This window comes from Myodes glareolus, chromosome 4 (genome assembly GCF_982192425.1).
Source record: "Myodes glareolus chromosome 4, mMyoGla1.1, whole genome shotgun sequence".
NCBI lineage: Eukaryota > Metazoa > Chordata > Mammalia > Rodentia > Cricetidae > Myodes > Myodes glareolus.
The window spans coordinates 74,603,120-74,629,595 of NC_142029.1; the positions used below are offsets into that span (position 1 = coordinate 74,603,120).

The window sequence follows — 26,476 nt, forward strand, 5'->3', positions numbered from 1 at the left end:
GCACTTGCTAGTATTAAATACCTACCTCCTTGTGCAGCGCATGGGTGCAAGCCATCGGGTGCAGCTCACTGGGCTGGACAAGTTTCTGACACATAAGACACAGTTTACAGGTGGGTGGAGCCTGTGGGACAAGAAAGCTGGTCATAGCTAGCCAATCTCCGAGTCACCTTGCCTGCTATGCCCCATGACTCCATCCGTTAGTTCCATGGAGCGAAACTATTCTTCAGCAAAAGAAATACAAGTCCTAACCTAGATTCTTGCCTAAAGTGCTTGCAGCATGTTCCCAGTAGGGCTGCAAACAACCCTGCTGTGGAGATAATGGTTTCCTCTAGCATCCTTACCTGTAACCCACTCCCTCCTCACCCTGTGCTTCTCCACATCCCAGTGTTAAAAGAAAAGAGTCTTACATGTGAAGACCTTCCAGGGTATGAAACTTGGGCAGAAGGCAAGAACATTGGGGTACTGATTTGGGCCAGAGGAGCAGGGTACAAAGCCCGGATCCGACCAAGTGGCTGTGGGTAGAAATAATTTCAGAGTGAGGGAAGAGAGTCTGAGCAACAGAGCATGTATCAAAAAGAAACTGGGGCCAGCAGGATGGCTCAGTGTGTAAAGGAGCTTGCACGCAAGCCTAATGACCTGAGTTCAATTCCTGGAACTCACATGATAGAAGAAAATAGACTCCTACAAGCTGTCCTCTAACTTCCATACATGTACCTATGAAAACACATCTCACCCCCCACAATAATAATAATAATAAATTTAATTAAAAATGAACAACACAAAAAGAAATCATTTGCTTTTCAAGATGAAAAGAGCAGACCAGATACCCCTGGCTCTGATGCTTCTCACTCCCAGTTTTTCTGAAGTTGGCTTCTTCCTCAACCTCTCAGTAGGTATAAGTTCTCTCCCTGTAGCTCCTCTCACCTGAGTGCTCGATGCCACCCGTTCATGCTCTGCCAGCCGTGCAGCTACCAGCTGAATTAATTCCTCCATGGTCAAGCCCGCCATGGTGGTACGTGCTGTCTTGATTTGCTGAAGAATGTTGGTCATCTGGGCCCTAAGAATAAACAATGTTGAGAGAAAGAAAAATCAATCTTTATGGGAACACCCACATTTCAAACCATAAACATTTCTCTGGCAGATAACAACACTTACTTATTGCACTGTGGAAACCGAGTCAGCAGCTTCTCCAGGATCTTCTCCAGTTTGTCTACTGGTTGGGGTCGGGGAGTTTCAGTAGAAGCTTTAATACCGCCCAAGCCTGGGGGAGGCGGGATGGAGGCAGCAGGAGGCATGTGTGGACCATGAGGGCTGACCAGGGAACCCAAGCCAGGGCTATTTCTCCCATGTGAGCCAGGAAGAGGTGGGGATGGTTGGCTGGACTGGGAAAGGGCAGGGTTCAAGATTGGAAAAGACAAAGAGCGAGGATCTGCACTTGGCATAACCATAGGCATTGTGACCTGCCCAATAGAGAAGGGCATCCGAGGGGTCAGAGAGGGACTGGGCTGAAATACTTGAAGCATAAAGTCTGCCTGTAAAGGGAAGAGGTGGAGGACAAAAGAGATGGGGAGAAAAGATTAGGAACTGGAGCAAGGGATAAGGAGATAGTTCAGTTGATAAAGTACCTGCCTTGCAAGCATAAAGACCTGAGTTCACATCCCAACAGCCTCATAAAAGCCTATAGAGGGGGCATATATCTATAACCCAATACTGCGGTGGTAGAGACAAGCATATCCCTACAGTGGCCTGCCAATTTAGCCAATCCCTGAGCTCTAGGTTCACTGAGAGACCCTGTTTGAAGAAATAAGGTAGACAGGCTGGGTGTGATGATACATGTCTTTAATTCTAACCCTAAAGAGAAAGAGACAGGTGGACTTCTGTGAATTTGAGGATAGCCTGTTATACAGAGTGAGTTCCAAGCCAGCCAGGGATATATAATAAGACCGTGTCTCATAAATAAAATAAAATAAAAATATTGAAAAGGTCAAAAGCAACCTAAAGTTGATCTCTGGCCTAAGTACATGAGAACGCACACACATATACCTGCATGCACATGTACACACATACACAAGCATGCACTTATATATACATTATATAAAAATACAAAAAATTTTTTAGGAGCCAGGAGGTAGTGGCACACGTCTTTAATCCCAGCACTTAGGAAGTAGAGGCAGGTGGATCTCTGTGAGTTCGAGGCCAGCCTGGTCTATATAGTGAGTTCCAGGATAGACAAGGCTACACACAGAAATCCTGTCTAGAAAAACAAAAACGAAAAAACAAAACTATTTTAGGAGAGAAAACTGGGGCAGAAATCAATGAGTAGCTCTTACATTCCTATACTAAATGGGGATGTCCCAATGTTTTCATAAAAAGAACAAGCAGACAACTCTGACTTTGCCTACAATACAGAAAGACTCCTCTAAGTCAGCACTCTTACCTCTGAGGGGGGTGGAGGCAAAGTGGGGGTAGGGATCTGAGGAAGACTGCTCAACTTGGCTCCATTCCTCACTAGCTGGATATGACTATTAAACTGGTCCTGGAATAAAAGGAAGAAAAAGGATTGTCCTTTACTGCTAGGCTGAACAAACCTCTGGGGAAAGCAAGCTGCCTACTCTCAGCAAACCACAGGAATGAAGCAAGCACTGTGCAGCAATGCAAAAGGCTAGCTACCAACCCACTGTCAGGTGAGTTTAAGCACAAACTGGGGCAGACTGAACCATCACCATTAACTACACTTACCCGAACATTCTTTTTCATTATCCGAACTCCATTCAGTCTTGTCTCCCACTCCTGTTTGGAACGAACTGTCTCCAATGTTGGAGGAGTTGACCTTTCAAGAAACAAAGAATTTACAGAATTCAAAATACAAAACAACGGGGTTTTTTTGTTTTGTTTTTTTTTTTTTTTTTTTTTTTTTTGGTCTTTGGAGACAGGGTTTCTTTGTATAACCCTGGCTGTCCTCGAACTCAGAGATCCTCCCGCCTCTGCCTCCTGAGTACTGGAATTACTACCTCTTGGGTAAAAATCAATTCTTAATTCACATAAAATACATACTAAAAAAACAAACAAACAACAACAAAAAACCCACCACAACAAAAAACTCTTAGCTGGGCATTGGTGGTGCAAGTCTTTAATCTTAGCACTTGGGAGGTAGAGGCAGGCGAATCTCTGTGAGCTTGAGGCCAATCTGGTCTACAGAGCAAATGCCAGGCTCCAAAGCTACACAGAGAAACCTTGTCTCTGAAAAAAACAAAACAAACAAACAAACAAAAAACAACAAAACTAATCTATATCTCCCCACCTTCAATGATGATGACAAAGGCAACTGTCCTAAAATTGCAGTCACTTTCAATTCCAGGAAGACCAAAACTTCCAAGGAACACCCACCCTCCAGATGAGGACAGTCATCCATGAGCCTGCACTCTAGAGTAGAAGTGGTCCTCATGTGGGAACCAGACTGATGCCCTCAAGTGGTGACACCTAAAAGACTTCTTCAGATCACCTCGCAGAACAAGAATTGAGACAAATGTCAATAAGACCACATCTTGAGCCAGACTAGCTAATTAGTTACCCATCCTGCCCCTTTTCCCAACTCCTCTATTTAAACCTGAAGTTCTGTGCCACATGGTGGTGTATGTAAACCAAACACTCTGAAGCTAGAGGCAGAAGGATCAAGTGTTCCAGGCCAGCCTGGACTACACAAAATTCCATCTTAAAACCCTAGGACTAGAGTGATGATGATGGCTCAGCAGTTAATAGTGCTTACTTCTCTTGCAGAGGAATGAAGTTTGGTTTCTAGCATCCAAATTGAGCATCACACCATTGCTTATAACTCCACTGACACCTGCCTGTGGGTACCCATACACATGGACATATAACCATTTAAACACACACATAAATATAAATATAAATACTCTCTTAAAAAAACCTATTTAAACAGATCAACCCGAAGCTCATGTTGGCCAGCCTTGTTTACAAGAGCTAGTTCCATGACAGCCAGAGCTGTTATATAGATAAACCCTTTCTCTAAAGACAAAACAAAAGTTCATGTTGATACTCCAAAGATAGTTTTGTCATCTCTGAGATTCTTTATCAGTTCTTTCCAATGTAGCAACACTGATTACATGCTTACTGCTTTTCAGCATTACTGATCATCTCTTTAGTTGATGAGTGACTGAGCATAGCCTGCTAGGCCTGCTGGAGCCTGGGCTTTTGCCCTAAACTTCAGTTAGACCCTGAGACACAGTTGCTGGGTAATGATCCTTGAAAAAAGAGATGGGAGCAAGTGCTAGAGAAACCCAAGAGTTCAAGTCATCTGCTTCACATAAATGATAGCACCTTTCTGTCTGACATAGCCGCCCTGGCCTGAAACTTTCAATTTTCCTGCCTTGGACTCCTAAGTACTGGAATCTTGCCTGCCTGAAAAATGCTATAAGAATCCTCCAAATCCTGTGACAGACAGAGGAGAAACGGCCATAGGAGAAACAAAGCTTCAAAAACCTTCAAGACCTATATTATGCTTTGATAGTCTAGCAGATATTATTGACACAAACAGAAGTGTGATAATAAAAAGTGCAAAGCTATAAAAGGAGGAAAGTGTGAGAAAGCGCAGAACATGGACGAGAAATCTTGAAAAGTTATGGGTACACACACAGAGACAGAGTCCTATGAAGACAGACATGAGCCAGGCCTGCTAACCTAGGCCTTAGAGAGAGGTACTTACTTGAGGTAAGTCAGATGCAGCTCTGCTTCTTTTTCTGCTTCTTCCAGTTTCAACACCAGCAATTCCTTTCGGCTCTCTAGTGACAGGATCTACACACATCCACATGAGTATTTGTACACAGACACACACACACACACACACACACACACACACACACACACGGGGAGGAAGGGAGGGAGAGAGAGAGAGAGAGAGAGAGAGAGAGAGCTTTACATACACAAATTTCCTGTAGTTAAATGCCTCCAGGCTTTTAGTACTCTATCAAAACTGTATAGCCCCTGGAAGTACAAGATCAAGTCTGTATATGCATTGTCTCTTCTTACCTCAGCCTTCCAGGCCCGCTCTGTCTCTTCCATAATGTTCCGATTGATTTCACCATCCTGGGTCTTAAGTCTATCCAGTTCCATTTCCCACACTTCTCTGTACAGTAAGAAGCCAAGAACAAGATTAAGAAAGAAAATGTAAGTTTGCTGAGCAACAGCGAGGCAAAAGGAAAATCTGTCTGTTCTGCCGAGGCTGCTACATGAAGCCTCACTTTCAGGATTCACTTCAGAGACAAACAAATGCTACATAGGGTAGTCTAAACTGCAAACAGGTCCAACATGGAAAATGTTCACTTCTCCGCTTGATCAAATAAAGTTACCTAGTGCAGGAAAGGAATATCTCTTAGAATCGAAACCTACTTGGGCATGGTAGTTCATGCCTATGATCCTAGTTCTTGGAAGGTTAAAGTAGATAGATGGATTGCTTTGAGTTCCAGACTAGTCTAGACTACAAGATGAAAAATTTGTCTTAAAGAAACAAAACTGCGCATGATGAACAATGTTCCACATATTTAGGGCATTCAAAACCTTTATGTGTTTCTTTTACTTCTCAGTGTGTCTTTCAGTGCGGGTAATGAAGAACACAAGGCCAAAAACGTTGGGTCAGTTATAATTCAACTTTAACTCACAATTAATCAAGCATTTATTATCGGCTTACTAATCTCTACATTTCCTTAACTACAGTAAAATTCTTCAAAAGCAAAGTATGAACTCAAGTATGAATACTTGAGGGCTAAAGACAAGAGGATTGTCACAAATTTAAGGACAGTTTAGGCTACACACTATATTCTAGATCAGCTTGGACTACATGATGTCTCAAAAATGAAAATGTATACTTAGCATTTCCCATTTTTATCCATTTCCTTCATTTAAAATGCTTGTCCCAACTCCCATCCTTAGGGTATAATATGTTCAGGGTTAAGGTAACCAACTGTTCTGGTTTGCCTTGCACTGAAATATCTCCTAGGAGATGGGTCTTTCTGTGTTACACTGGGACAGCTGACCCTCTTACTGAGGACTGAAATGGCCATTGAATAGAGACAAGAGAATTTTCTCATATTACATTTGACTGTGAGCTGAAAGCATGGATTACTCAGTTAGATTCATGGAAAGAATAGAATGGTAATGTTTTAAGCTGTCTTTAAACATTTAAAAAAACATGGTTTTGCTTTTTTGTTTGTTTGTTTGGCTTTTTGAAACAGGGTTTCTCTGTGTAACAGCCCTGGCTGTCCTGGAACTTGCTTTGTAGACCAGGCTGGCCTCGAACTCACAGAGATCCACCTGTCTTCTGCCTCCTGGCCTGCACCACCACTATCTGTCGTATTTTTCAGTTTTTTTCCAAACAAGGTATCTATGCTGGCCATATTGAACTTAAACTAAAGCAATCCTCCTGTTTCAGCTTTCCCATTGCTTAAAGTATGAGTCAACAAGCCCAGAACCGGAGTCCTCTGGAAGAGCAGCTGCAGAGCTCTCTCTCCAGCCCCAGAAGCATTTCTCCTAAGAGAAGTGTCTAAGGCTTCTTCCCTTCACATAGTCTTGTTTATAAACCAATTCTCCACATATCCCTGCCCTCTATTTGAGATTCTGAATATGTTTAGTACATACATGCTCATTCATTATTGACATAATCTGCTTTCTACTGACAAGTTCTGCTCATCTAACAGACCTGAGTAGGTGAGCCACAAGGTCTCCAAATTAACTTCTATCCCAGGAAGAATTCTCTACCAGTCTTGTAAAGGCTAATAGGTAATTATATCTTCCTGACAAACACATATGCTTCAAGTTCCAAAAAGCCTCCAAAATTAGAATCTTCTCACCATAAGAACATGTGGAATGCAGTAGGGTGGTGGTAGTGTATGCCTTAATCCAGCACTAGGGAGGCAGAGGCAGAGGGATCTCTGTGAGTTCAATGCCAACCTGGTCTACAGAGGGAGTTCCAAGACAAACAGGGCTACACATAGAAACCCTGTCTCTAAAAAATACAAAAACAAACAAGAAGAATATGTAGAATCAAATGATGTCACACCTAGCTTACCATTTCTCTTTGTAATGGGATAATTATAGAACACAAGAGAGAGAGTTGTCTTCTAGGTCTGGTGATATTCTTGAGGATGACAGATGCTGAAGAACAATCTGACCTTTACTAAATACACATATCACTACATACGTATTTACATATGCACATACGTATATCAGAAAAATCCTCTTGTACCTATGGGGAGTTTCACACATTCACAAACAAAAATTCTTTCCCTTTGGGCATTTGGCCACATTTACTTTATTCGCATCCACACAAAAGAGAACTACTAATCAGTACAACAAAAACAGATAGGATAGGCTGGCAAGATAGCTCAGTGAAGAAAGGTAGTTGATGCTAAGTCTGACGACCAGAGTTCAATCTCCAGGACCTACATGATAGAAGATGAAAAACACCCTCTACAAGCTGTCCTCTGATCTCCACACATATGCCACAGCATACACACACATGTGCCATAGCATATGTGGGTACATGTGCTTGCACACATACACACTGGCTTAGTTAGCATTTCTGTCATCTATGATAAAACATGATCACTGAATCATTTAACCCTTTTAACCCCAGCACTCAGGAGGCAGAGGCAGGTGGATCTCTATGAGTTCGAAGTCAGCCTGGTCTATAGAGCAAGTTCCAGAATAGCTAAGGCTACATAGAGAAACCCTGTTTCAGAAAAAAAACAAAAACAAATACAAAAAACAAAACAAACAAACAAAAATAACAAACAAAGGCATGACCATAAGCAACTTTTGGGAAGGAAAGGGTTTATATTTATTCTGCTTCCACTTCCACATCATAGTCCATCACTGAAGGAAGTCAGGGCAGGAGCTGACGCAGAAGCCATGGAGGAGTGTTGCTTACTGGTTTGCTCCCTCATGACTTGCTCAGCCTGCTTTCTTACAGCATTCAGGACCATCAGCCCGGGGATGGCCCCACCAACAATGGGCTGGATCCTCCCACATCAATCACTAACTGAGAAAATGCACTACAGACATGCCTACAAGCCAATCTTATGGAGGCATTTTGTCAATTGAGAGTCCTTCTTCCCAAATGAGGCTAGTTTGTGTCAAGGTGAAATAAAATTAGCCAGCACTGTAATGGAACACTGTGAAAATATGTTGCTCTCATTGGTTTATAAGGAGCAAAATGGCCAATAACTAGGCGGAAAAAGGTTAGGTGAGATTTGCAGATAGGATAAGAGCTCGGGGATGAAGAGGGCAGAATTGCCAAGAGAAGTAAGACGAACATGCCATGTTGAAAAAAGGTACAAAATCACATAGTAAAGCATAGATAAGAAATAGGGGTTAATTTAAGTTATAAGAGCTAGTTAGTAACAAGTCTAAGCTATTGGCTGGACATTTATAATTAATAGTAAGTCTCTGTGTGGTTATTTGGGAGTTGGCTGGTGGAACAGAAAATTCTGACCACATGGTACACACCCAAATAAATTTGTATAATAAAATTTTTATTAATGAAAAAAATGACTGGAGCTGGAGAGATTACTCAGCATTTAACATTACTGGCTGCTTTTCCAGAGGAGCTGGGTTCCGTTTCCAATATCCACATGTTGGCTCACAACCATTTAACTCTAGTTTCAGGAAATTTGCCACACTTTTCTGGTCTCCCAAACATCAAATATACAAGTGAATCACAGGAAAATACCCATACATATAGAATAAAATTAAAAGTAAATAAATGGGTAAGTTCCTGAACAATGATAAAAAGTACTCAGTTTTCTTAGAAGCTAGTTACACTATAACATAACCATCAGATTTTTCAAATAACTCATCTTTTAAAACACACAAACAAGCCAAGTAGTGGTGGCACACACCTTTAATCCCAGCACTAGGGAGACAGAGGCAGTCAAATCTTTGCGAGTTCAAGATCAGCCTAGTCTATAGAGTGAGTTCCTGGACAGTCAGGGCTATGCAGAGAAACCCTGTTTCCAGAAACAAACAAACAAAAAACAAAACAAAAAACCCAAAAAAACAAAGAAACAAAACAAAACCACACACATACAAAACAAAACCAAGGCTGACAAGATAGCTCACCAAATAAGGACACTTTCCACTAAGACTGACGCTCTGAGTTCAAACCTTGGAACCCATATGGTAAAAGGAAAGAAATAATTTCTGGAAATTGTACTCTAACTTCCAATTTTGTGCTATGGTGTGTACATACTCATATGCACATAAATGCATAGTAAGTAAGTAAGTGTGAAAACAAAACAGAACAACAAAAAAAGATAACCAAAAAGCAACACACCAGTTCTTTATTTTTGGCAAAACACAATCCATTAAGTGTTTTATGGCTTTTGATTTTGCCCAGACTGGACTAGAACTTGCAGCAATCCTCCTGCCCCAGGCTCCTAAGTGCTGAGAGTGGACATGAACTGCAATGCCCAGCTGAATTTTAAAAATTTGTTGAATTTCTTTCAATCCTACACTTCTATTATTTATCATGTGTAGTTTTTAGGTATTGGTGGTTGAAATTAATAAGTTCTATCACATTGTACAATCCTGGTTTATTACAGGTCTTGAAATGTTTTAATATTTTTAAAAAATAACTTTGTTCTTTTATCATAGAAGCCACACCAACTTTAAAATTTAATATAGAGCTCCCAACTGTATCCTTATATGATCCTAGACAAGTTAGTTAATTTTTGTTGACACCATTATCTCCATTTATAAAGACAATAATGACTGCATGATGGCTTTGATGAGAAAAAGAATTGAGGAAGCACAGGTAAAAAAAATAGTTATGAAGCTGGGCAGTGGCAAAGCATGCCTTAAATCCCAACACTTGGGAGGCAGAGGCAGGTGGATCTCTGTAAGTTTGAGGCTAGTCTGGTCTACAAAATGAGTTCCAGGACAGTTAGAACTGTAACACAGAGAAACCCTGTCTTGAAAAGCCAAAACAAACAAACAAACAAATCAGTTATGAGCTGGATAGTGGTAATGCATGCCTTTAATCTCAGCACCCAAGAGGCAGAGGCAGGTGGATCTCTGAATTTGAGACCAGCCTGGTCTACAAAGCAAGTTCAAGGACAGCCAGAGTTACAACAGAGAAGTCCTGTTTGGGGGAAAAAAATTAGTTATGTGTGGCAACCTACACCTATGATACCAACATCTGGCAGGCTGAGACAGGATTATTATTAGTTTGGTGTTAGCCCAAGACTACATAATGAATTTCAGGCCAGCCTGGGCTACAGTATAAGACCCTGATTCAAAAAAATGCTTTTAATAAGATATTCACCATATGAAAAGTAATTTTAAAAAACTCAAAATATATAGTTTTCTGTTTTTATTTCTTAGTAATGCTGAGAAACGAACCTAGGATCTTGTTTATGCTAGGCAAATGCTATAAAACTGCACTGTATCTTCTTTCCAGATAAATCTTATTTTTCCATTAAGATTTATTTATTTACTTATCAGAGATAGGGTCTCACTAAATGGCTGTGTATGGCCAAGAATTTAATATGTAGGCCAGGCTAGCTTCAAATTCACAGAGACCCACCTGCCCAAGTACTGGGGTTAAAGGCATGTATCACCACACCTGGCAGGATTTATTCATTTCTTATGTGTATGATTGTTTTGTCTGCATGTATGTCTGAACACATTCTTGCAGTGTCCAGGTAGGCCAGAAGAGGTGTCAAATCCTCTGGCACTGCCATATTGGTATTGGAAATAGAACTGTTCCAAAAACAGCAGTGTGTGCCTATAATCATAGTACTTTTTGGTTTGCTTGTTTCTTTGAAGCAAGGGATTAAAGGTGTGTGCCATCACCACCTGACCAATAACAACACTCTCATATTGAGATGAGAAGGAGTCCCTGGAAGCTTATAGGCTAGCTGGCAAAACAACAAAGAGACCCAGTCTCAAACAAAGAGGGCAAGGACTGATACTCAAAGTTGTTTTCTGAGCTCCACATCCACGCACTGGCATGTACATATGTACACACAGGCACACAGACACATACACACAAAGATTTTTAAAAATTAAAAACAAAACAAAAACAAAAACTAAAGACAAAATGAAAATTGTGATTTGAAATGGTTGTCCAGGACTGAAGCAATAGTTCATTGGTTGAGAGCACTGGATGCTCTTGCAGAGGACCTGGGTTCAGGTTTCAGCACCCACATGGTGGTTTACAATCATCTATAATTCCAATTCTGGAGGATCTGATGCCCTCTTCTGACTTCCATGAGAAGTAGGTATGCACATAGTACACAGATATGCATGCAAGCAAAATATTCATATACATAAAAATTATAGTAAATCCAAATTTTTTTCTTTTTAATTTTATTGATTTTTATTGAGCTCTACATTTTTCTCTACTCCCCTCCCTGCCTCTCCCCTCCTCTTCAACCCTCTCCCAAGGTCCCCATGCTCCCAATTTACTCAGGAGATCTTGTCTTTTTCTACTTCCCCATTTTTTTTTCTTAAAACAAAAAGGCTGTCCACTATGCAGGTCTATCATAACTGACTTAAGAATTTTCTTGTTGCCAGGAGGTGGTGGCATATGCCTTTAATCCCAGCACTTGGGAGGTAGAGGCAGTCGGATCTCTGTAAGGCCAGTCTGGTCTACAAAGCAAGTTCCAGGACAGCAAGGGCTACACAGAGAAACAGTGTCTCAAAAAAACAAAAAACAACAACAACAAAAAATCCTTGTTATTACTTTTTAAATCTAGATGACTATGTGAACTTTAATCTTTATTGTGGGTGTGTGCACTCCTGTGTGTACAGATGTTTTGCCTGTATGTATGCCTGTGTGGCATGTGCATGAAGTGTATTTGAAGGCCAGAATAGGTGGTGGGTCCTCTGGGACTAGAGTAATAGAGGTTCCATGTCAATCCTCTGTAAGAGCAATCAGTGCTCTTGACTGCAGAGTCATTCTCCAGCCCCTTCCTTGTTATTCCAATTTCACAATTATAAATAATGCCACAGCAGCATATCTGTGTGAAGACTAATGCAGGATAATGACAAAGTGATGCAATTAGATGTGAGAGGCTCTGAAACTAGGTCATTTGGTCCACCCCAGCCTCACTACTCTACACTGTTTGTCCAGTGAGTCTTTCTGTGCCTTGTTCTCCTAGAGTATGAACTGGGGAGGACACAGGAATTGACCTTCCATACCACCATAGTGCAGATTAAATGAGTTAATGTATGCAAAATGCCTAAGACAGTCTCTAGCACATAGTAAGATCTTCAAAAATGCCAGTTATCATTTGTATGCTACAACTACTTTCTTCAGAGAAACTAAAATACAAATTTTTTTTTCTTTTTTTTCAGACACAGTAGCACATATCTTTAATCCTAGCACTTGAAAGCATAGCTAAGAGGATGTCTGTGAGTTTGAGGTCATTCTACTTTATATAGACAGGGCTACATAATGAGAATCTGCATTCTCCCCGACACGTGGCTGTAGGAAGATGGCTACCTTGAAGTTCAGGCGCAGATGCTAAGTGTCCCATGAAACACACTTAGAGGAGAGATAAGAATTAGGATCTCTGAGCCCTCAGCCAAAGGCTTGCAGAATTATGTTACATTCTAGAGAAGTGTGAAGAAAAAAGCAGAACCAAAACCAGGGAACAGTTAAGTAGATACAGCCAGCTGTGGTGTCCAAAGGTGTATTTCCTGAGCTTAAGACAACCTAAGAAATCTTTTCTTTTTCTTTCGGTGTGTGAGGGCTCTACCAGAGCTCTCATGCAGTTCTGGCTTGCCGCAAATGTAGAGGAAATTGACCATGAAATCCTGATTCTTCCATCTCCACCTCCTAACTGCTGAGAATACAGGCACAAACCACCATGCCAGGTTTTAAATCAGTTTCTTGAAACAGTGCAATCATACATAGTATAATTAGATATATAAAAACATTACTGGGATAAATTCTTCACTAATTCAACATCTTTAACAGTAGTCTCAATGTGCTAGCCATTTTTTTTTTTATTTATTATGTGTGCAATATTCTGTCCGCATGTATGCCTGCAGGCCAGAAGAGGGCACCAGATCTCATTACAGATGGTTGTGAGCCACCATGTGGTTGCTGGGAATTGAACTCAGGACCTTTGGAAGAACAGGCAGTGCTCTTAACCGCTGAGCCATCTCTCCAGCCCTGTGCTAGCCATTTTTAAACTTACAAATATATCCCAGTTGGCTTTTCAGTTTTGCTTGGTGAGAAAAAGGGACAAAGAAAATGTGGGCAGAAAGCCAAATGCACAAAGGGGAAAGGTCGAGGGCACAAAATCCCAGCAGGATGAAACAGAGGCACTAGCAGAGAGATGGCACCAGGGGTCCTGGGGATGGAGCTGCACTGTTTAGAGTGGAGGCCAGGGTCCCCAAACACATCGAAGGCTCATTCCACCAAGCTACAACTTTAAGTGTAAATTTGTAAGCTTAAAAGAAAGAAGGAAGAAACAAATGAATGAAAGAAGGAAGAGTGGGCAGTGGTGGTGCATCCCTTTAATTCAAGCATTCGGGAGGTAGATACAGGTGAATCTCTGAGTTTGAGGCCAGCCTGGTCTACAGAGTGAGTTCTAGGACAGCCAAGGCTACACAGAGAAACCCTGTCTTGAAAGCCAGAACAGACAGACAGACAGTCAGTCAGTCAGACAGACAGACAAAAAGGAAAGACAGATAAAACAACATTTACTTTTTTCATTTTCATTCTTTGATGAGCTGACACTGGAGCTTTCCTGAGAATACATGACATGTGACAGTATCCTCACTCTTGTGACAAATACGTGCTTCTGTATTCTTCTGATTTCAGCCCTTTTCTCTTTTGGTGAAGGAGCTGTTAGTTGTTGTTTTTTTTAAAGTTATTTGTTTATTATGCATACAATATTCTGCTAACATGTACACACCAGAAGAGGGCACCAGACCTCATAATAGATGGTTGTGAGCCACCATGTGGTTGCTGGGAATTGAACTCAGGACCTTTGGAAGAGCTGGCAATGTTCTTAACCTCTGAGCCATCACTCCAGCTCAGCTGTTTGGTTTTTAAGTTTTATTTTTATTTATATGTATGTATCTCCATGTATGTCATGTGTGTGTCGATGTCCATGGAGGCCAGAAGAGGGCATTGGATTCCTGGGAGCTAGAGCTATAGGCAGTCATGAGCCACCCTATGTGGGTGCTGGGAATTGAACCTGGGTTCTCTGCAAGGGTAGCAAGTGTTCTTAACTGTTGAACCATCACCCCAGGTCCAGATTTTAAATTTTTGTATAAAAACCTGTATCAACACTTGAAAGAGCTACAAAACATTGGGCCAGTATTTAATAAATGATGCACTGTGTTATCAAATCAACTATGGGATCCATTCAATTAGTATAAAGATTATTCTAAGAAGATACTGAGATTCTAGAGTTGCAGGGGAGAAAAAAAGTTCCTGGAATTTCCCTTATGAGAGCCAAAGCAGCAACTTCTAGACAGCAAAGCTGTCCCGAACTGCTCACAGTGGATCTTCTCCAGAGATACAACAGGAGCCATCTACAAGCCTCCTCTTCTAGAGAGCATACAGCCCTTCCAGTACATGTGCAGGCCGGAGGTAAATAGTATCTTTTTCTACTTCTCTCTATGTTATTTTTTGAGACAAGGTCTCTTCACTGAACCTACAGCTCAAAGATTAGCTAGGCTATCTAGCTGGATAGCTCCAGGGATCTGCCTCTCTCTGCACCCCCAGTGTGGGGTTAGAGAGATGCTAAAGGCCATGCCAGCATTTCACATGGGAGTTGAGACCCAAACTCAGTTCCTTGTGTTTGTACAGAAAACAGTGAGCTAACTCCTCTTATGTTTTGAGACAAGGTTTCTCATGGAACCTAAAGGTTATCAATTCTGCTAGACTGGCTAGCCAATTGGCTGCAGGCATCTTCTTGACTGGCTGGTCAATGAGCTCCAGGAATCTTCTTGTCTCATTGCCTCCCATCCCCAGCAGCAGATTACAGATGTGTGCTGCCATCCCTGGCTTTTAGTAGTTGCTGAAAATCTCAACTTGAGTCCTCATGCTTGCTTGCACAGTAGGAACTTTACTGCCTAAACCACCTCCCCAGTTCACAGACATTCACATCTACTGAAAGCTCATTTTTATTTCCACAAAATGTTCTCTAGGCACTCTTTCTCACCCCTCTCCAGGATCACTTGTGGACTACAGGGATGACTCAGTTGGTAGAGTATTTGCCTTGAAAGCTCAAAGATCTGAGTTGAATCTGAAGACCCTACATAAAGTGCTAAGCATGGTGGGAGTACACACTTATGATCCCATCACTGGGCAGGACAGACAGAAGATTCCTGAGGATCACTGGTCAGTCAGTCCAGCCTAATTGCTGAACTCCAGGCCAATGAGAGACCCTCTCTCAAAGAAGGTGAATAATGTTTCTAGATATGACACCTGAGGTCACACACATACACAGGCTAATTTTATGTCAACTTGACACAAGCTAGAGATATTTGGAAGGAGGTAATTTCAAATGAGAAAATGCCTTGTGGGTAGTGCCATCCCTGGGCTGACGGTTCCAGGTTCTATAAGAGAGCAGGCAGAGCAAGCCATGGGGAGCAAGCATATAAGGAGCTCCCCTCCATGGCCTCTGCATCGGGTCCCGTTTCTGGGTTCCTCCCCTGCTTGAGTTCCTGACCTCACTGCTTTTGATGATGAAGGATATGGAACTGTGAATGAAAGAAACCCTTCCCTCTCCAGGTTGCTTTTTTGGTCATGATGTTTCATCACAGTAACAGTAACACACACACACACACACACACACACACACAAACACACACACACACTTTCCCTATAAGTACTTTTCTTCCCTCTTTGCCTAAAAAGATCCCACAGAATCTCAAATTCTAACCCCTTTAAGTTACTGGTCTCTAGTAGTTCTTCCATGTATATACACATTGCACAGACAAACTGTTTTTCCTTCTTATTGATCTGGGAATTTAATTTGCTAATCCTAAAACGGTACAGGAAAAGTTTTTCTTCCTTTTGATAAAATATATAAAAGATCCATTAAAGCGTTCCGGTATTGTAGGACATGCCTATAATCCTAGCACTCTGGAGGCAGAGGCAGGAGAGCTACAAGCTTAATGCCAACCCAGTCTACACAGCCAGGACTTCAAAGTGAGACACTGTTTTAAAAGGCAAAACAAAACAGCAAGGTAAACCATCAGATTTTAGGCAGACCTAGTGGCACAAGGCTGTAATACCAATTACTCTGGAGGCTGAAGCTTGGGAAGTCAAGTTCAACGTTTCCCTGGGTTACAAAGTAAGTTTTAAAGCTAGCCTTGTCCACAGATACCCTGTCTTAAAATAACAAAAGTAAGCTGTGAATATAGCCCAATAAACCAATTTAACCTTCTGTGGTAGTTTGAATGTAATTGGCCGCCATAATCTCATAGGCAATGGCACTATCAGGTGTAGGTTTGTAGGAGTGGGTGTGACTTTGGAGGAAGTGTGTCACTATGGGGGTGAGTTTTAAGGTTTTCTATGCTTAGGATACCATTCAGTGTCTCGAATGATTTCCTGTTGCCTACAAGGTGCAGGACTCAGCTACCTCTCTAGCACCATGTCTGCCTACATGCCACCATGATTCCTGCCATGATGATAATGGACTGAACTTCTGAAACTGTAAGTGTGCCACCCCAATTAAATGTATTCCTTATAAGAGTTTCTATAGTAACGGTATCTTCACAGCAACAGAAACAATAAAAAACTTGTAAAACAATTTTTCATGAAAAAAAAGTACTATTTAAGTTAACATGTAAGTTTTATGTTATCTTAAAATAAATAAACACATAAATATATTTTTGCCTTACTTGCTGGCTCAGTGAATACTGATAAAGAAAACAGATACAAAAAAAATGTTATTTAGAGTCCTTATTAATCATTAATATAAAAGGGTCCAGGACATAGTGAAATCAACAAGACTAATTCAAGCAAGTGGTAAGGAGGGCAGAAAGATGTTAAGTTCCAGGCTAGCCTGAGCTACCTATAGAGTATACCTCAAACAAACAAACAAATGAATCTTCAAGATCATGAATAGTAAACTATTAGAATTAATGACTTGTAGTTGTTCAAAAATAGGGAAGAGAAGGCAGACAGAAGTACAGAGAGTGTGGTGACTACAGCCAAAGGAAATTTGTCACAGAGCCTAGACAGGATTATAGACTCATTTCTACTCTTTAAGATGTTCCATGATGAGTTGCTACATGTCCATGTCTGTACCTCATCTTCCCTAAATCAGTTGTGAAAACCATGGCAGAGCCAATGCTGCCATTGGTGGGTGCTAGCTGTTATGGTCACTAGCAACATGAAAGACAATGCACAGCCTGAAGAAATTCTACTATAATGTTTGAGAATGATTATTGTGACCCACTTTCTCCCTTCACCACCCTGAGACAGGGTTTCTCTGTGTAACAGCCTTGACTGCCCCAGAACTCGCTTTGTAGACCAGGCTGGCCTCAAACTCACAGAGATCTGTCTGCCTCTGCCTCCCAAGTGCTGGGATTAAAGGTGTGCGCCTCCTAATCATTCACCAGATTCTCATCAGAACTGGCTGCCCTCCAAATATTCTCCCTAATATTCTTTTGAATGTGGAGGTACCATAGTGAAGGCCTCTCACTTTGGAAAACGAATCAGTGAGGTTGCTATTTACTTTTGACTTAGCATTTTACATGTTTACAACAGCAAAGTGTTTCTCAATAAATAAAAAAAAATTAAACCAGTATCAGCAACATTTAAATAACATTATCATTGAATTCACAATTGTGAATTTTCAAGCATGTGATTTCAAATAACTTGGAAAATTGAGAATTCAACCAAATTTAAGGTCTATCTTGCTCTTGCTACAGTATTAAAAAGAGGACATGATCACTAGGTATTTCTTCTGTAAATGGTATATAGTGTGCTACTCATGGTGTTGAATAGCATAACTATTCAAAACATTCCCATGATCTGAGTTTCTGAAGAAAAAATGACACTCAGGATATAAAGCAAATAAAACAGGTTTTAGAGTAACATAGAAATCTTGACCATGGGGACCGGAAAGGTGACTCAGGTTAAGAGCACTGGCTGTTCTTCCAGAGGTCCTGAGTTCAATTTCCAGCAACCACATGGTGGTTCACAACCATCTGTAATGAAGTCTGGCGTCCTCTTCTGGACTGAAGGCATACATGCAGGCAGAATACTGTATACATAATAAATAAATAGTTAAAAAAAAAGAAATCTTGATCATGGCCTGGTGATGGCACACACCTTTTATTCCAGCACTCAGGAGGCAAAGGCAGGTGGATCTCTGTGAGTTTGAGGCCAGCCTGGTCTACAGAGAGAGCTCCAGGACTGGTTCCAGAGCTACTGAAAAATCCTGCCTTGAACCCACCCCCACAAATGGGGCTGTAGAGATGCTCATAGCAAAATATTTGCTATGTGTACATAACAAACTAAGGTCAGATCTCTAGATTCCTAAAACCGGGAATACTTCTGTGCAGTAATTCTGGAACAGACAGACACACACGTTATAAAGTATAAATAAAAAATACACTCATACTTGGAACACTGCTAGTTAACAGTGTACCTTCTTTTCTGAGAAGAGGTGCTGGGGACTAAGCCCAGGACAAGACAATTTTGCTGTATCCCCAGCACTTACTTATCATTTCAGAGTAGCATCAACTCTCTGAACTTCTTTATTTTGTGTAATATAGAGTACTGAGAATATGAAGTCACTGGAGAATTCGGATCTGTTTCTCTCTCAAATGAAAACAATGGCTTGGCCCTTAGCACAAATACACCTGCACACAGGATCTATTTTCAGCAGCAGCATTTACCTTCTGCCTTTCTCACAGAGCTTCTCAATTTCAGCTTTCAGGTCCTGCTCCTTTTGCAAGAACTCCTTCTTTTCTTTCTCTATCTTCTTCTTGGTCTCTTCCCGTTTTATGGTCACATCCTGAATAGCCTTTAGTATCTCCTAAATCCCACACAATAATAGTCACACAAATAAAAAAGGAAATGTTAGTTTTTGGTGTTTTACGTGTTTGTTTTAATCTGAAAGTTTATTGTGTGTATGTGGTGTTAGGGTTCTAAACAAGAGCCTGGTGCATAATAGGCAAGTTCTCGATCACTAAGTTACACACCCAGCCAGCCCTGATAGGTTTTTCTTATTGTTTTAAGATAGGGTCTTACATAACCCAGGCTGGACTTAAACTCAATATGTAGACAAAGCAGGCCTTGAACTCCTGATTCCCTGGCATCCACGTCCACTTATTTGGCTGACAAATACGTACTCCCTTGCTCAGTGGTTTGGTTTTCTGAAACATGGTTTTACTATGCATCCTAGTGCCTTGACTTCCTATGTAGCAGCCCAGGCTGGCCTCATACTTGCTGCCATCATCCTCTCTTAGCTTCCTAGAAGCAGATGCTGTTGATCCACTACTTTCACCCTGATTGTTTATTCTATAGTTATGGGTTTATATGCTGATTTATTGGAATTAAATAGAACTGAAAGAACTGACTTCATAAATTACTGATGTAAAAGCCAAACCTCTAGAAGAATGTTTTGTGAACACAGACTTCAACTCAACAGGACAGTTCTAAGAATCATTGAAAAATGGAATGTGGGGGCTGGGGAGATGGCTCATTAGTTAAGAGCTCGGGCTGTCTTCCAGAGGAAGGTATAATACCCAACACCCACACAATGTCTCACAGCTGTCTGTAACTCCAATTTCAGGGTATCTAATGTCCTCTTCTTGCCTCCCAGGGCACTCGATGCACAGACAAACACAAAGGCAAAACACACACACGCATAAAATAAAATTACTTTTTAAAAAATGGAATGTAGCTGGGTGGTGGTGGTGCATGACTTTAATCCCAGCACCCAGGAGGCAGAGGCAGGTGAATCCTTGAGTTCGAGGCCAGTCTGTTCTAGAATAGCTAAGACTGTTACACAGGGAAACCCTGTCTTGAAAAAACAATAGTAGTAATAATAATAATAAAAGTAAAAATAAAAAAAAATAGAAAATGGAATGAGATAGGCTGTAGAGATGGCTCAGCAGTTAAGAACACTGGCTGCTCTTCCAGAGGTCCTGAATTCAATTCCCAGCAACCACATCTCACAACCATCTGTAATGAGATCTGGTGCCCTCTTCTGGCCTGCAGGCATATACATGTGGACAGGACCCTGAATACATAATAAATAAATAAATCTAAAAAAAAAAAAAAAAAGCAATGTGAGACTGGGGAGACCACAACCAGTAAAGTATTTGCCATATAAATATAATCATGAGTTCAAGTTCTAGAACTCACATAAACAGCCAGGCATGGTGGCATGTCCTTGTACTTCTAGCCCTAGAAAGGAAGAAACAAGGGGATTCTGAAGCTTCCTAGACAGCCAGTCTAGTTCTAGATCCAAATGAGAGTTTCTGTCTTAAAACACAAAAAGTGGACAGAGCCTAAGGAATACCTGAAGGTTGACCTCTGGCCTACACACACATTTGCACATATCTGCATGCACACTTGCACGAATACACATGAAAACACACACACACAAACACACACACACACAAATTTATTTTAAAAGAAATGTACTGGCTTGTGTAGCAAAGCTCCAATAGAGACTGAATAAACATCTGTTGAGGATTCTGAGACTGGCCTTCTTCCTTCGGGTGGGAGTCTGCTATATCCAGCAAACATGCTCTTGATCTTTATTACAGTTCTGCTTTACTGTAAGTGGAATTTTCTGTTTCTTTGCTGTGCTGGATACTTTTATGTAAACTTGACACAAGCTACAGTCATCTGAGAAGAGGGAGCCTAAATTAAGAAAATGCCTCCATAAGATTGGGTTGTAGGCAAGCCTGTAGGACATTTTCATAAAGTGACTGATGGGGAAGGGCAGAGCCGATTATGGGTGTGCTATCCGTGGGCTCAGAGTACTGGGTTCTATAAGAAAGAAGACTGATGTGAAGCAAGCCAGTAAGCAGCACCCTTCTACGGTCTCTGCAATAGCTCCTGCTTCCAAGTTCCGGCCATTTGAGTTCCTGTCCTGACTTCTTGGATGATGAACAGTGTGTGGAAGTGTAAGCCAAATAAACCCTTTCCTCTCCAACTTGCTTTTTTGTTACGGTGTTTCATCACAGCAATAGTAACCCTAACTAACACTTTTGCTGTCTTACTATATAACAGGAACAAATACACATACGTTTTTGTATATTTATAAGAATACATATACACAAAGGTAGTCACCTGTAACAATTATTCTGCTTCACACAACTCTGTCCATAATGGTAATCGATATGTTAAGTGCTTTGCATTATATTTTTATATTTTGTTCACTGATGTTTGGGTCGCCCTGGAGAGCCTGCTCAGGGCCTCCCACAAAGCATACATACTACTCCTAAACTGTATGTTGACCCATTCTGTTCTTTTATCTGTTAAAAGTTTATCAGAGGGGGCTGGAGAGATGGCTCAGAGGTTAAAAGCATTACCTGCTCTTCCAAAGGTCCTGAGTTCAATTCCCAGCAACCACATGGTGGCTCACAACCATCTGTAATGTGGCCTGGTGCCCTCTTCAAGCATGCACGTAGATAGGATATTGTATACATAATAAATAAATAAATAAATATTTTAAAAAAAAGTTTATCAGATTAACTGAAACTTTTTGAAACTACTTTTCCAATCTAACCTAATGGTGGTGGGGGGTAGGTGGTTGAGATTGTCTGTAGTCCAGGCGGGCATCAAACTCATTATGTAACTGAAGATGACCTTGAACTACTTACCGATCCTTCTGCCTCTGTATCAGAGAGTTGGATTATAGGAATGTGCCATTTAAGTTTTTAAGCAACACCACATAGACATTCTCTATGTCCACATATTCATTCACAAAAGTTTGTATTTGTAGAATGAACTCCCAATAAAACTTCTTGGTCAGTTTATTTACACTGTATTTATAGTATTAACTGATAGGTCTTCTGATTGGTTTAAATGAAAATGGTCCCCAAAGGGTGTGGCACTATTAGGAGGTATGGCCTAATGGAGTAGGTGTGGTCTTGTTAGAGGAAGTGTGTCATTGTGGTGGTGAACTTTGAAATCTCTTTCCTCAAGCTCCACTAGTGTGACACTCACTCAGTCAACTTCCTGTTGCTTGCAAGATATAGGACTCTCAGTTGCTCCAGCACCATGTCTGCCTGTATGCCGCTATGCTCCTGGTCAAGATAATGTACTAAACTTCTGAAACTGTAAGCAAGCCATCCCAATTAAATGTTTTCTTTATAAGAGTTGCTGTGGTCACGGTGTCTCTTCACAGCAATAAAAACCCTAAGACATCTTCCCAAGTTTCCAAAATGAGCACTACAACCCACAGCCGTCAATGAGTTCACTTTACTTCACCCTTGACAACACTGTTTTCACTACTTACCTAAACCTTTTGATGTGTTTGAGGTTTTTACTTACTAATTTATTTTTTCCAGTTTTTAGATGTCGGTTTAACCTAAGCGAAACTACATTTTTGCATGAACAGGAGATTAAGTAAGTGAATACTGTTCAATAATGTCAAGAAAACATATTAAATAAATAACCTTTTTCTCTCTGTACTAAAATAGAAGGGTCTGGAAAAGACGCATTCAATGCTTCTTTCTATACTTGAATGGTTTTTTGAAGGTTAAAAAAAAATGGTCATGAGGCCTTTAATCCCAGCACTTGGGAGACAGAGGCAGGCAGATCTTTGAGTTTCAGGCTAGCTGGTCTACAGAGTGAGTTCTAGGTCAGTCAGGGCCACATAGAGAAATCCTGTCTTGAAAAACCAAAACAAAGGGGCTGGAGAGATGGCTCAGAGGTTAAGAGCACTGCCTACTCTTCCAAAGGTCCTGACTTCAATTCCCAGCAACCACATGGTGGCTCACAACCATCTGAATGGGGTCTGGTGTCCTCTTCTGGCCTGCAGGCATACACACAGACAGAATATTGTATACAAAATAAATAAATAAATATTTTAAAAAAAAAGAAAAACCAAAACAAACAAACAAAAATTTATGTGTATGTGTACACATGTGAGTGCAAGTGTACATGGAGTTCAAAAAAGTGTGCTGTGTCCTCTAAAGAAAGAATTATAGGTAGTTAAGAGTTATAGGCAGTGTTGAGCTACGACATGGGTGTTTGGAACCAAACAGGTCTTCTCAAGAACAGTAACACTTTTAACTGATAAGTCATTCCTCCAGTCCTAATTTTATTACTATTTGATAAGCCTGTTACGGTGTTCTATAACTGTAATCCTAATATATGAAGAGTGAGGCAAAAAGATCTTGAGTTTAATGTTAGCCTGGGTTACACAGAGACCATAGTCTCAAAAATGAACCAAACCCAAGAAATACTGACTTTCCTTCTGTTGACTCAGAAACATTTAACATTTGATCAGAAACTGTTACTTTACTCATTAGCAGTGTGAGTGTGTATGTACGCAGAAACATATATTTTATATCTATCTATCTATCTATCTATCTATCTATCTATCTATACACACACACACACACATACATACATACTTTTTTTTGGAGGGGGTGAATTTTTTTGAGATACTGTCTCACTACATCAGCCTAGCTGGACTGGAGCTTGCTATACAGATAGACCAGGCTGCTCTCAAACTCACAAATCTCCACCTGTATCTGCTTTCAGAGTGCTGGAATTAAAGGCATATGTCATCACTCATAGCCGCAAAAACGTAATTTTAAATCTAGATTCTGTTTATGAGAGAAGATACACAATAATTATCTGAGTTGCAATTTCTTTTCCTTCCTTTCTCTCTTGTGATTCTGGGACTTGAACCAGGTTGCTGAGTATGCTAGGCAAGCACTCTACCACCAAGGTACATCACTCAAATGTCAGTATGGGCAGACTACCTGGTGATTCTTCATTTCTTCTTCTCTCCTTTGCTGAAGCTGCTTTAATTGCACTTGGAGCTGATTCTCCACCTGCCTCTGCTTGTCCAGGACTTCTTGGTAGCGCTCCTTCAACAGGGTTCTCTCTGTCATCATTTTGTCCTATTAAGAACAACAGAAGTAAAAAAAAAAAAGAAGAAGAAGAAGAACAATAGAAGTTTCTTTCCCAATTGAATCACAAGAAACTCTCACCAGTTGTTTTGTTTTTTTGTTTGTTCATTTGAGAAAGGGTCCCTCATAGCTCAAGCTAGCCTCCATCTTGTTATAGTGCTGAAGATGTTCTTCAGTTTCTGATCCTCCCACCTCCATCTCACATGTACTGCAATTACAGGTATCACCACACCTAGTTTATGCTGTACTAGGGACTGAACCCAGGGCTTCGTATATGACGGGTAAGTACTCGATCACCTGAACTGTATCCCCAATCTGTATCTGAGATGCACTACACTGTCCAATACAATAGCTAATAACTGCATGTGGTCAAGTAACTTCAAGTTAATCAAACATGACAAAACAGAAACACCCAGACCCTCAGGAGCCTAGACACATTTCAGGAACTCAAAGCTAATAAATAAAATGAAAAAAAAAATACTTATTATCACTATGCGTGTATAGGTATAAGATATATGTGTGGGTATAGTATACATGTGTTACAGCATGTATGTGGAAGTCAGAGAACAACTTTATGAGCTGGCTCTCTTTCCAGCTTTTAAATTTTTTTTTTTTTTGAGACAGGGTTTCCCAGTAGCTATGGAGTCAGACCTGGAACTCACAGCCTGCCTCTGCCTCCCAAGTGCTGGGATTAAAGGCGTGCGCCACCACCACCCAGCAAAAGATTGTTCTTTTAGGTTTATTTATTTTATGCATATGAATGTTTTGCCTACATGTATATATGTACATTCTGTGCTGGGTGCTTAAAGAGACATGAAGACATTATATCCCCTAGAACTAAAATTAATGATTGTGAGCCATCATATAGGTCCTGGGAACCAAACTCAGGTCCTCTACAAGAGTAATTATTTTTATTTTTAATTGCATGTGTGTTGATATGCATGTAAGTGCAAATGCCCAGGGAGGCTAACCCTTGGCAGTGTAGTTATAGAAGACTAAGAGCCATTTAATGTGGGTGCTAGAAGCTAAACTCAGGTGCTTTAGAAGAGCAGTAGGTGCTTTAATTGCTAAGCAGTTTTTCCAGTCTGCCCCCCATTCCACTCTTACATGAGCTCTGGGGATGGAACTCACTCAGGTCATCAGGCTTAAATGGCAAGCACTTTTACCTACTAAGCCATCTCAATAGCCCAAGGGGACTATTTTAACAGATAAATATCTCCTACCTAAAATTCTATTATTTGGGGGGGCTTTTTGTTGTTTTTCTTTTTTCTTGAGATATGGTCTTTGCAACCAGGCTGGTGTTGAAATCAACATGCAGCCAAGGCAGGCCCTAAACTTGTGATCCTCCTTCTTCAACTTCCCAAATGTCTACCTAGAATTTAGAAACCAATAGCCTGATCCTCCTCCTCCAACTTCCCAAGTGTCTACCTAGAGTTTAGAAACCAATAGCTCTTCCATTGCCACCCTTGCTCAGTAATCATCCTCCTCCCTTTTTAAACAAAACTTGACAAACAACAAATAACTGCCAAAGCAAGACCCTGTCTCAAAAAACAAATGTGGGTTAGGACTGTAATTCAGTTGGCAAAATGCTCGACTTGCATGCACAAAGCCCAGGGCTAAATCCCCAGTATCACAGAAAACCAGGTCTGGTGGTGGCAGATGGATAATGGCTGGCACTCAGAAGGGAGAGGCAGGAAGACAGTTTGAGGCCAGCCTAGGTAAAATAAGACCCTTTATCCAACATAAAAATAAATAAAACTCCTCACACCAATCAGTCTGGTGGCACCCACCTGTTAACTCATCACTCGCGAGACTGAGTGGAAGGATTATAGCTTCAAGGACAGCCTGAGCTACACAATGAGACTTCATCTACAAAACAACAAAACAAACCACTACCAAGGGACAAAATGGAAAATACATTAAGTAATAAATATATATGAAAAAGAATTGATAGAGTGACAGAAGCTTAACATTGTAACAAGATTACTAAATAATTTAAGCTTAACAAAGTCTAGAATGTAAGACTGAATGACTCAAACCCAGTATATTGTGAACTAATTAATTATAGCATACCCAAACTATTTTATGTGGTGTGCAGAGTCAGCATTTTGAGGCAGCAAAGCTGGCCTCAAAATCACTACACAGCTGAAGCTGGCCTTGAACTCTTGATCTTCTTGCCTTTTCTTCCTGAGATTATACTCATGAACCCCTATCTTCAGGAAGGATCAGTTTTTAAAGAAACAATGGGGCCAGACTTGATGGTATATGCCTTTTATTGCCATCACTTGAGAGGCAGAGGCAGGGGGGAATCTCTTCAACTTTAAGGCCAGCCTGGTCTATATATTGAGTTCCAGACTAGCTGGAGCAAGACTCT

At 40.8% G+C, this 26,476-nt stretch overlaps 1 protein-coding gene across 5 annotated transcripts in view; it reads right to left on the reverse strand.

Moving 5' to 3' along the window:
- The window catches only part of Rnf214 (ring finger protein 214), a 38,503-nt gene that overhangs the window by 766 nt on the left and 11,261 nt on the right, over window positions 1-26,476 (reverse strand). For 3 of the 5 annotated variants that reach the window (XM_085688696.2, XM_085688693.2, XM_085688694.2), the window contains exons 5-14: window positions 23,953-24,093; window positions 18,895-19,034; window positions 5,047-5,143; window positions 4,724-4,812; window positions 2,740-2,830; window positions 2,438-2,536; window positions 1,156-1,532; window positions 925-1,057; window positions 408-512; window positions 26-121 (exon numbers count right to left, since the gene is read on the reverse strand). In XM_085688696.2, the coding sequence (XP_085544822.1) occupies window positions 26-121; window positions 408-512; window positions 925-1,057; window positions 1,156-1,532; window positions 2,438-2,536; window positions 2,740-2,830; window positions 4,724-4,812; window positions 5,047-5,143; window positions 18,895-19,034; window positions 23,953-24,093 (1,368 nt within the window). The remainder of the gene's footprint in view (window positions 1-25; window positions 122-407; window positions 513-924; window positions 1,058-1,155; window positions 1,533-2,437; window positions 2,537-2,739; window positions 2,831-4,723; window positions 4,813-5,046; window positions 5,144-18,894; window positions 19,035-23,952; window positions 24,094-26,476) is intronic. The other 2 variants (XM_085688697.2, XM_085688695.2) reach the window with 1 other exon arrangement.